Source organism: Petaurus breviceps, unplaced genomic scaffold, assembly GCF_028583685.1.
Source record: "Petaurus breviceps papuanus isolate PSGF00001 unplaced genomic scaffold, PetGlider_PUasm1.0 185, whole genome shotgun sequence".
Lineage (NCBI taxonomy): Eukaryota > Metazoa > Chordata > Mammalia > Diprotodontia > Petauridae > Petaurus > Petaurus breviceps.
In genome coordinates, this window is record NW_027185797.1 from 17,482,241 (window position 1) to 17,494,325 (window position 12,085).

The 12,085-nt window shown below is 47.1% G+C and overlaps 1 protein-coding gene across 10 annotated transcripts in view; it reads left to right on the top strand.

Annotated features, from left to right (window-relative positions):
- Window positions 1–12,085, top strand: part of RARB (retinoic acid receptor beta) — an 802,273-nt gene that overhangs the window by 767,912 nt on the left and 22,276 nt on the right. For all 10 annotated transcript variants that reach the window (XM_069088506.1, XM_069088508.1, XM_069088509.1 and 7 more), the window contains one exon: window positions 4,150–4,310. In XM_069088506.1, coding sequence (XP_068944607.1) covers window positions 4,150–4,310 — 161 coding nt within the window. The remainder of the gene's footprint in view (window positions 1–4,149; window positions 4,311–12,085) is intronic.

Genomic DNA, 12,085 nt, shown 5'->3' on the forward strand with positions numbered 1-12,085 from the left:
CTCTCTCTCTCTCTCTCTCTCTCTCTCTCTCTCTCTCTCTCTCTCTCCTCTCTCTCTTCCTTCCTCCCTTTTTCCCTCTCCCTCACTGTCCCCCTCCTTCCTTCTCTCTCCCTCCTTTCTCTCCTTCCTTCTCTCTCTCTCCTTTCTCTCCTTCCTTCTCTGTCCCTGCCTTTCTCTCTTCCTCTTTTTCTCTCCCTCCTTCTATTAGATTGTTACTTCCACATCAGGAATGCATAATGATAGGGAGTGCTAAGTCACAGGGGACAATTGAAATAATTGTGACCAGGGGAAATCAGGACCAACATTCCCCCTCCCCAGCTTTTCTTCATCCCACTTCTCAACGTTTCTGAAGCTGCAAAAATTTAAACATCTGATTGATTAAATTGTGCGTCTTTTGGAAGGCTGCATTGGGGAACAGTTTGGAATTAGAAGAAGCCTTTTAGCGTCATTTTGTTCAAACCCCTCATTTTCCCAATGAGCAGAGAAGTGATTTGCACAATCTCATCCTGGGTATCAGGGGCAGAATATGGATTTAAATGTAGGTCTTCTCACTCCCAACTCAGTATTCTCCACTTTGTGGAGTCAGCCAACAAGAATTTATTACATATCAGGACTTTACATCAGGTCTTTCTGACTCTGAGGCCTATCCTCAGAGTCCGGCATGCCTTGCCACTTCTCATCAGTACTATTACTTAGCATCGTTCTCACACTGTGGTCAAATTCCCAAAGAGCCAAACAAGTGATTGAGTGGAAGGAGGACAAGGGAAGACCTGGTGTCTGGCTACCTGGCTTGAATCATAGCTTCAACACTTACTCTTTGGGTAATTATGTACAAGTAACCTAACTTCTGAGCCTCACCTATAAACTGGGGGGCAGCATTGTATCTGTAAGGACCAACCTTATTGGGTTATCACCACAGTGTGGTCATTCTAGGGTGATATATGAGAAAAATCACCTCCTGGGTTGCCCACCATTTGCATACCAGGACAAATCAATTTAAATAACCTTTAGCGACAATCTTGAAGTAGAAAAGTCAGACCTGAACGTGAGGACTGGACATATGGCCTGAGAGATGTTGTATCTCTGGAGTAGGTGGTAGGCACTTTGAGGGAAGGGATTGCTTAATTTTTTATTTGTTTCTCTAGTTGCCTAGCATAGGGATATATACATATACACACATACATGTACATATATATGTAAAGAGAGAGGTATAGATAGATGTGATACAAATGTGCCCGCATCATATATAACACATATATATGTATATATATGTGTGTATGTGTGTGTATTTCATTGTGTCTCACACATACACGCATATATGGCACTGAATTAAATCCTTTTTAAATTGAGTAGACTTTAATGGCATATAGGAGAGAAGCAGACAGTTGTGGAAGGGGTGGGAGCCAGTGTGTCTGCTTTGCCTTGGTGATGGTAGGATGTTAAGACTGAGAGGCTGTGTAGTGTGTCTCAACACCCTATCCTTGACTTTTTAGCACCAGCCCACAGGCCCATACTCCCTGTCCCACCCCCTTGCCATGTCCTAGAAATGGTCTTGAGCCTAGATCTCTAAGCAGTTTTCAGAGCTAGTAGGCCTAATCTCAAGGATACTATTCCTTCCCTACCTTAAAAAAAAAGAATATAAGAAGTGTGGAGTCCCCCAGAGGTCAATAAACCTATGTCTTATCACTTTTGTGTGGGCGAGTGGATTGTCTGCCCACTCCATGCCCAATATTAGAATTGCTCTGCCTCTTGCTCCAATAACCCCCTTCTGCACCATTGGTCCTGGGCCAGCAGACCCTTTCCATGAGTCCATCTGAGAAGCCAGGACATCAGAAGAAAACCGAGGAAAGCAGAAGAGACCTTTGGAGCCACCTGGCCACAGGGTCCCAGTGTGAATCTTTTCTTTGTATCTGGTGATACTTGGCAGCCCTTGGTAAGCCTGGCACACATAACATGTCTGTGCCACGAGCAGCTCCAAGCTAATGAGCCCAGCAGTGGGCAGTGCCTCTTGTGTGACAAATTACAGTCCTTGTGTGGATGTTTATGCAATATTCTGAGGAGGGTAACAGTCATGATGAGAATGTGTTTTACTGAGGGTGGCGATGGTTGGGGAGAGATCCCAGTGCTGGTTATAAGCAACCAGACTGGTCCCTGAGAATGCTTCTAAACCCTGCTCTAAGATCAGATAGAAGTATAAGGCCTTTGTAAGAAAGCTGGATTTGGAATCAGAAGACATGGGTTTTTTCTTGGTTTTTCCTCAAGACCAGTGTGAGAAGCAGTGATGACAAAGACTTCCCATGGAACCGGCCAGATCAAACTGGCCTGGGTAGGGGCCTGTGGCCTTGAAGCCACATGGGGCCTTCTAGGTCCTCGGGTGCAGGCTTTTGACTGAGTCCAAGTTTTACAGAACAAATGCTTTTATGAAAGGGATTTGTTCTGTGAAGTGTGGATTTGGTCAACGGGCCGCACTTGAGGACCTTGAGGGCCACGTGTGGACTCAAGGCTGTAGGCTCCCCATGCCTGAACTAACCTCACTGCACTCTTGGATGGCATCATTAAGCTAGCAGTTTAAGGGGATGCTATGGATATTATTGATTTGGGTTTTAACAAGGCTTCTGATAAAGTGCTGTTCTTGGGAGGAAGATGGAGAGAGAGAGGGGAAGGGACAAAAGTACAGTTGGATGAATTCTGACCTGGTTGGTTGACTGGGCTCAAAGAGGTGCTGCTAATGGCTCAATGTCAGCATGGCAGCCAGTGTCCAGTGGAGGGCCCCAGGGATCTGTATTTGGCACAATGCTTCTGCTTCATGTTTTTATCAGTGACTAGCAATAAAGGTATAGGCAACATATTCATCAGATTTTCATGTGACCCCAAGTCAGGAGAGACAACTAATATTCTGGGTGATGGATACTGGATCCAAAAAGAACATTAGACATCTAGCCAGTCATTACTGTAACAAGGTAAAATTTAGTAAGGAGAAATGTAAATTCTGACACTGAGGTTCAAATAGCCAGTTTCCTAAGTGTAAGATGGGGGACCAAGGTTAGAGAGCAGTTTGTCTGAAGATGATCAGGGCATTTTAGTGGACTGAAAACTCAGTCTTATTTTATCCTCACAATGGCCCTTCTAGGGAAGTGCTATTATTATCCCCATGTTACGGATAAGGAAACTGAGGCAAACAGGGTTAAGTGATTTGCCCAAAGTCACACAGCTAGTAAGAGTCCAAGGCTGGATGCAAGCCCAGTCCTACCTGACTTCAGTCCAGTGTTCTATTTATTGGGCTACCTAGCTCCCTGAACCTCAGTGAGAGAGATTGTCCAGGGTCACACAACTCTCATCAATGGCAGGATTTGAGCCCTAGGTCTACTTTGAGGCAGGGGAAGAGCATAAATGCAGGTCTCCTTGCCAGGCTGGCCCTCTCTACCCGCCAACCCCCTCGGACTCCCTTGACCTCCATCACCTTCTGAAACCACACACATCCCTAGTTTTAGCCGACTTCCTCCAGGAGGACATGCTGAAAGTAAGTTCCTTGTTTGTAATTCTAACCAGCATATATTTTTGGGAAGACTGATACCTGTTTAACAGGTAATTGGATCATCTCAAGGCAGCCAACTCCCGACTGAAATATTCCACGGGTATCTCACAATCAGTTTTCCCCATGCTTGTAATAACACATTCATGATAGAACTAAGCCGAGTGCTTCTAACTAGAAAGCCACAAGGCCCTGGGGAGGGAGAGCAGGTCTCTCCAAGAGAGAAGAAAAGCTGGTGAAATTACATTTTCTTTGACTGTCCCTAATTAGGAATGGAAATACTCTAGCTGTATCTGACACTTGTGTCCCTCCTCCTAGAACGAGGCCTTCTGAATGGAAAGCTCTTCAGCAGTAACTGGAATGGGGCTGAATTCTGGGTGATTCCACTGTTACCTACAGATCTGTACAGGTGTATCCACACAATAACTTTTCTTCCTATGACAACTTGAATGCCAAATGACTTTTCCCAGGAAAAAGCATGGGTGCAGCCCTCTCGCTTGCTAAAAATGCCCGGGAATGGAAACAAGTGTGAAGGAAGTTTGTGGGGACTAGACCTGTATTGCCCCATGCCATAGTCCAGTGGGTAATGCCTGAACTCCCTCCTTTCTTCTTTCTAGCTGTCAGAAATGATAAAAATAAAAAGAAGAAAGAACCTTCGAAGCAAGAATTCACAGAAAGCTATGAAATGACAGCGGAATTGGATGATCTCACTGAAAAGATTCGGAAAGCTCACCAGGAAACCTTCCCATCTCTCTGCCAGCTGGGGAAGTACACCACGGTAAGACTCACATGTAGGAGAGACGCACCTCTGAAGGACCATGGGTAGGGGGTGGGACTGCAGTAAAAACCACTCATGTAGAGACAGAATTGACTCTTACATTGTCATCCCACAAACCCTGTATCATGTTCCCCTGGACACCTGCTTCCTTCGGTACACCAGAGTATTCCAACCAAATTGCAAGCAGTACCTGGAGGGTGGTGGCAGGTGCTGTGTTCAGATTTACCCTTCCTTAGTTCAGTGCTGGAAGCATCATGACGTGTCTCCTCTGGGACAGCACTGTGCTACTCACTGGACATAAAAAGACAAAAAAGAAAAGTCCCTGCCTTCAAGGAGTTTATAGCTTACATGCTACTGGGGTGGGGGCAGGAGAGAAGGAAAGTGGGGGTGGGGAAGGAGGACAGCATACACACAGGTGCAAAAGGTATATGGGGCACTCCTGAGTTTTTACTCCCTACCAGTCACACTCACACTTTTTAGTTTGGGCTAGAGCTGATGAGCCCCCACCGGTGTGTTTCCCATTAAAAATCAAGTAGAAAACAATTCCTCCTCCTCTATTTTTATAAAATGAACACAAAGTTATTTCAGGCGTGGGGAAGAACTAACATCCAGGGGAATCAAGGCAGGTCTCATGGAGAAGTAGAACTTAAGGTTGTCTTTGAAGGAACTTAGGGATTCCAGGAAATAAAAATGAGAAGGAAAGCTATTCCAGACCTGGGGCATCTGGTGCTGAGGCAGCTCTCTTAACAAAGGGGAGGTAGGCCGGTCTATGGAAAGAGTCTAGGATTTGGAAGCCAAGGATTTGGATCTTAGCCCACTATTTATTGCCCGTGTGACTCTGGACAAGTGACTTCTGCTTTCTGATATTCAGATTCTTCATCTACAAAATAAGGGAGGGTGGACTGAAGGATATTAAAAAGTTACCCACATTTAAGGGAACGTTTTCAGGTTTGTAAAGCACTTTACATCCGGCATCTCATCTGAGCTGTTCAGTCCAGTAAGGGGAACCCTCCCCGCTCCACCTCCCAAGAGGGCCCCTTGCACATTTAGACAGTTCTTTTTGGACCGACTTGGGAAGTAGTGCACAGCCTTCCCATCCAAAAATATAACGAATATGCCAATATTCCTTTGTTCCAAGAGGAAATAATCTTCTGCAAGCCCAGGCAGAAAAGAAAACACAAATTCCTCAATTTAAAAGTTACTTGCTTTGTTCAGGGGCTTCATGAGCCTTTACTGCACATGCCTACCATCTTGTGACTGCCCTCTCAGTCTAGGAATTCTCTTTTTTTCACTGAAGGTAGAGATGATCGGCTCAGAGACCTTCCCCTGGTAGGGGCCTTAGAAGTCACCTAGTCCCACCTCCTCATTTAACAGATGATGAAACTGAGATCCCAGGAAATCTTCCCATGTCACACAAGTGACAGAGGTGGGACTCGAACTCAGGTCCTCAGATTTCCAAATCCAGTCCTCTCCTCATCTTTCCACTGCACTGTTTTGCCTCTCCATGACTCTCAAACCTCAAGAAGCAGATTCTAGGAAGTTAGAGGAGAACGTAGGTAACGTTCCAAGCTTGACCTCTTCTAGCCCCATGACTCTCCTAGAACTATGGCGCTGGGAGGCTTGGAGGTTGGCCTGAACACTAGGTGACTAAGATGGGGGATAAGTAATTACTAATGTTTAATATTGCATACTATGTGCCAAGTACTGTATGATGATTATCTCATTTAATCGTTCCAACTACCTTGGGAGGTAGGCACTATTATTATCCCCATTTTATAGATGAGGAAACTGAGACAGATTAAGTGACTTGCCCAGGGTCACACAGTGAGTGCACATCCAAGGCCAGATTTGAACTCCAGACCTGGCTCTCAAGAAATTCTCTTGACTGCTAAGGAGTAAAAGATGAAGACAGGATTCAAACTCAGGTCTTCTTATTCAACTCACTTTCTGATGCACTGAGATTGGACCAGGTCAGTGACTATGCTTTACACAAAGCTTCACATGTCAAACATTATTTACAACATAGTTTACTTTGAATTTTGGTAGTCCTGAATACACAGCATTGTTAGTATCCTGTTTGAAAAGTGAACAGAACCTGCTTCTCACCCTTTGCAGTTCATACTGTAACCTCAAAGCCTTTCATAGCTTGGAATGTCTAAGAACTCCACCAGAACAACCTCTCTCCTTGGAGGGGAACTGTGTTCGAGAGTCTCCTAACTCCGCAGTCATGTTGCCCACTTAAATGTTTAACGTGCCATGATTCCTCCTCAAAAAGAACACCACATTGGGAGCAAGAACCAGCTAAGTGATCCTGACCGTCCCTTCGGGGCCTGTGGCCTTGTCCTGCAGGGGAGGCCTTCTGCTTTAAAGACGCCCCTTGCTCACCACTGGCTGAGAGACACGGCACAGCCACAAGCATTGTCTTTGCCTGCACCTGCTGTCAGAGAACAATCAACAAAAGTGCCCATGGCCCTATCATCCAGGGCTTGGCTTCTTCCAAAAGGAAATTCTGCCAAAAGTCATCTTCTGAAACTGATGTCGTTCTCTGACATTTGGGGAATGGGTGGAGAGATCTTGGGTAAATGTGGAAGTTTGTTTTACTTAACTATGTATATTGTTGCAGGATTTTGTTTTTCTTTTTTTCAGTAAGAAGTAGAGAAAATGGATTTTTTATTAAAAAACAAAATTTAATTTAAAAATGAACAACTAAAATGAGAGAGATATTGGGTAGAATGGTCAAATTTTGAGTGATACTCTACAAAGGGAAGGGAAAAAGGGAAAAGGAAAGATATCTTGGCATCTCTCCAGTGTCCTTTGCTATTAGAAAGCTCCTTCTTGCTTCGGGTAGGCACAGTTCTAGATGTATAGCCATGTGAATGTTGGCAGGGGTCAGACCGCATTCTTTCCCCCATGCCCTGGGCAGCTTGCTGCACTCGGGGCTTGCTAACAGCTAGCTGCTCCCAGGAAGAACATTTTTCAAGCTCAGGTCCCAGGACAATGGGCCCTGTGAGGAGAGGAGTGTAAGGTGGGACCCTGGACAGCAGCTATTTGGAGCTGTGGTTCTGTAGAAGCTACTTAAAAATAGCCCTACCCTGGTTTAACTGCTGCAGGTTAGAACCCTGGAATCAGGCTGTGAGATGCCCAAGGACTATGGGAGAAGAGTTCAATTTGTGACTTTGAAAATGTATGGTCTTAGAAATGAGTAAGCAAAGGCCCAAAGACACGAATTGGCTTGTTTGAGGTCACACAGGGAGTGAGTGTCACAGGTAGGACTTGAACCTGGGTTCCAGCTCATATACTTTCCATAGTACCAAACTGCTATTGTATGAGATGACTCTCTTTCACTTGAAGAATAAGCATGTGCCCCTTCTGCTTCTCTGGTGGTCTTATATATCTGTGTTAGATGGGCATTTCATACAGCGGCTAAACACACGATTGCAAACCCTAGGTGATGCGTCTTCACTGTCTGTTTTGTCTTCTCCTGCCTGGGAGCAATAAGCCCCAGCCCCAAAGACCTAGCACTCTGTGCTTGAAATACAAACTGTCTCAGGGACCGATGGGTCGAAGCCCAGGCTGTTTTTTTTACAGGCCTTTCAATGAGGTTCTCATCTCACTGATGCCAGGGGTCTGAGTCCTCCCATGAAATCAGCGACTCTTATCTTGGCACGTGCCCCAAGGGGGCAAACGCTGCCCTCTCCAGGGCTCATGACTTTGAGATATGAAGATCCAAGGAGTGCTCCCAACTAAATCATGGCACCACCAAAGGAACATCAGGAAGAGATAGAATCTAGGAAATGGGAAACATCTGAGGCAGGGCAGGCTCTGGGCTGGGGGACTTTACTTTTGGAAAATTAAGCTTTGCTACCTCTCAAGGATTAGGGTAGGGAGGCTTTAGATCAGAGAGGCACGTGGCACGCTGGAAGACCAGCCTGTAGTGTAGCCTCAAGTGCAGCTTCATTCTTGGTAGATCTCCGGGCCTCATTCGATGCCAGATGGTCCAGCTCTGGGGTAAATGCTAATACCGGACATCAATAGCAGAGACTGGGAGAGCGTGACTTCATGAGGCACTGTTCATCCCTCCGTTCCTTCTTTTGTTCATTCACGTGTTTGATAGCAGCTTCTTCTGAAGCAGGCTCAGTCAGAGAGAGGATTGCATTTGATCCTCCCAACAACCTGGGAGGTACCAATTCAGGTGGTTTTATCTTCATTTTATGGTTGAGAAGACTGACATGTTAAACGATGGCCTCATGGCCCGTACAGTATTAAGTGTCTGAGGCGGGACTTGAATCCAGGCCTTCTAGTCTGTCTACTGTGCTACCCTTTGCTGGACTAGGGACTGCTATTTCTAACATTGTGTGTACAGCTTGTGCGGCCAGTGGACAAGCACACACCCTGCTACTACCAGCTTTTAGGAATTTGTATAAGATTAGACAAAAGCCACCAAGGGCAAGGGGAGAAGAGGGAATTTGAGAAGGAAAGAAGCCATAAGAGTGATGGCGGTGGAAGGGGGGCAAGATCTGCCAATTCGTTTTGAAACTGAGCCAGGAAGGACAGGCTTTAGAGGAGGACTTTGGTCTTTGGAGGCAAGAAGGGAGAAGACTTCCAAAGGTTTGGCCCTCATTGCTGTGAATGGGGAGGAACAGAGCCTCATGTGACTCAGGGATGAGACCTGGGTTTTCAATGGGTTGGGGAACTCCCAGGTGAGGAACTTCCCTCCACCAAGGCAGATTGCCGTTCTCACTGCCACTAAGCATCTTCAAGAGGGCCCAGAAGACTGAGAGAGTAAGGGATTTGGCCTGGGGTTCATACAGTCAGCAAGAGAGGCAGCTTGAGCCACCCCACCCCTCCCCCGTGTCTTTTGGACGCTAAGGCCAAGGCTCTGTCTGCTCTCTCACACCGTCTGTTCCAGTTGGGCACATCAGAACTGATGCCCTTTGCCCCAGAGCCACCCCCTTTTCAGATTTCTCTCCTGCTTCTCAGCCCTCCTCTTCCTCATGTCACCAACTTTCACAACCTTGGGGTGATACTCAGCTGCTTATTCCTTGCAGGCCTGTCTATGTCTGCCTCCTCCCTCCCACCTGCTCCCTTCTCTCTGTTTACATGGCCACGCCATCACCTTTCACCTGGGCTCTTGTCAGGCTCCCTGCTCTGGTCAGTCCAGCTGCCAAAGGGGCCTGTCCTGCCGTGTAGCTGGGGCCCAGCACTGCCAGACTCTAAACTGTGGTGCCTCCCCATTGCCTCATGGAGAGCCATCAGCCCCTTCCCAGAATGGCCCCAACCTCTCTCTGGACTTCACGGGGCTTCCTGCCCTCCACTCTCATCCAAACCAGACTCACACTCACATACACACACACACACATGCACACACACACACGCATGTACACATGCACACTCTTCCATCCCCACTCTCCCATCATCTCCACTGCTGCTTATTCTCTTCTCTTATTGTCGCTGCTTGAGAATAAGGTGTTATTGAGTGGAAAGAAGAAAGGAAGGAGGGAGGAAAGGAAGGAAGGAAGGAAGGAAGGAAGGAAGGAAGGAAGGAAGGAAGGAAGGAAGGAAGGAAGGAAGGAAGGAAGGAAGGAAGGAAGGAAGGATATAAAAGAAAGTGAAGGAAGGAAGAATGAGGGAGGGAGGGAAGGAAAAAGGGAGAAAGGAAAAGGAAGGAAAGGAAGGAAAGAAGGAAGGCAGAAGGGAGGGAGGGAAAGAAGGGAAAGAAAAGAAAGTGAAGGAAAGGAGGAAGAAAGGAAAAGAGAAGGAGGAAAGGAAAGAAAGAAGAAGGATGGGAAAGATAAAAAAGAAAATGAAGGAAGAAAGGAAGGAGGAAGAAAGGAGAAAAATAAAAGAGGAAGGAAAGAGGGGAGAAAGAAGGAAAGAGAAAGGAAAAATGAGGAAGGAGAGAAGGAAAAAAAGTAAGGAATGAGAGAAGGAAGGAAGATATTTTCAAGTGATTACTGTGTGCCAAGGGCTGTGTTAGGTAGGGTCTTCCCATGGTTCATTAATGAGTCCCAGCATGAGGTGCCTGGTGTAATAGATAGGGCTCTGAATTGGGAGTTGGCTTACCTGAGTCTGAATCCTGGCTCTGCCACTGATGACCTAGGTGACCTTGATGGATAACTTTGATCTGTTTGGGCCTCAGTTTCCTCATCCCTGAAATGGGAGGGGTGGCCCTAGGTGGCCTCTTTGGTGCCCTCCACTCTCAGTTTGTGATCCAGCTAGGTGGTGCAATGATTGGGTGCTGGACCTGGAGGCAGGAAGTTCAAATCCAGACTCAGATACCAACTGTGTGGCCCTCACCTCTGCCTGACTCAACTTCCTCACCTGTAAAATGGGGATAAGAGTAGTACCAGTTTCCCAGGGTTGTTAGACTGTATAAACTTTAAAGTTCTCCCTAGGTGTAAATGTTACCTATGATGATGGATTTATGGCGAGCACTCCCAAAGCCATTGGTCTGACCATTGCTTCATCTCCATTCCCCTGAGCAGGACAGGGAACCCTCACTTACTGTGAAGCCAGAGCTATAATGAGGAATTTTCATGGTCCAGGGAAAACAGCAAGAAGTGGGCCCACATATCAAGACTAATTAAAGACTAATTCAGTTTCATTTGGAAGTAGGGATGATCCCCCCAGGACAAACACGTCCCCCCCTACAGGAAGGAGACCAGAGCCCTAGAAACAGGACCCCCAAGGGTGGAGATCTTTAGTTCCCTGAAGGCTCCAGGTCTCCAAGGTGTGAACTCCAAGGGGAGGAAATGAACCATGTAATAACTCAGTTATTTCTGCCCTGCTGATAAATGCCCTCCTGATTCCAGTGCCTCGGGGGAAAGCCCTGGTCATTCTGCCCTAGTTCTGGGTTTATGAGGAGTCTTGATGGAGAGGGTGGTCGGCATATCCATCATCTCCCCAGGAGCATGAAGGGAAGGGCAGCAGCCTCCTTCCTCCGGCCGCTGACCCCTGTTCATCTGGCAGCCTGTGGTATCAGCAGCGTGGGGGTGGGGAGGCAGCTGTCTGCCTTTGACCCTTTACTCTTAGGTTCTTTGTGCTTACTGAAAGATGCCCTCTCAGCACCCAGCCATTGAACCTCCCCAGGTGCATTCAGTCAGGACCCTTCTGGTGTATCGGCTGCATCTCCCCTGAGATGATCAGGGAGTAAATTGTCAGAGGATCCCAGAGCACCCTTGACAGTGGACCCAGGGAAGCGTTGGAGAGGAAGAAGCTGCCAGAAAGGAGCTCCTTGCCCTCGTTCAAGCCCAGGGACACCCGGGAGCCTTTGGAAACTGGATTTTAAAGACACAAGTGACTCCATGACTGTTGATGGGCCTCTGACCACCTCGTTCCAAGAGGAATATTCCTCAGGAAGGCAGCAGATTGCAGCCAAGGAAGGAAATGATGGAAGGAAGGGATCAATTTGTGCAGCAAAAAACGGCCATTTAATTGGATTTCATGGTGTGGTCGGGTTTTTCTGCAGCTAAAGATGCCACCAGGGTGTAGTCGAGACACATGGCACCATATGTGCAGCAGCAGGGCATTCTGGGAAGGGTGGTCCAGAAGCCTGAGCAAGAGCACACTTGGAAAGCATGGTCCCCAGTAGCCCTCAGAGCCCCTCAGGAGAGGATTTCAGCTGAACCCCCACCTCCTCTCTCTTCCATTGTGAGGAGGAAAGGCAGTTGTGGCAGCCTAGGACTTGGCCTTTATTTCTTTTGGACTGGCTTTCCCCACTGCTTGTACCCCAATCTCTCCCCACCCTCTCCCATTACTGTCTGCCTGGCTTTCCC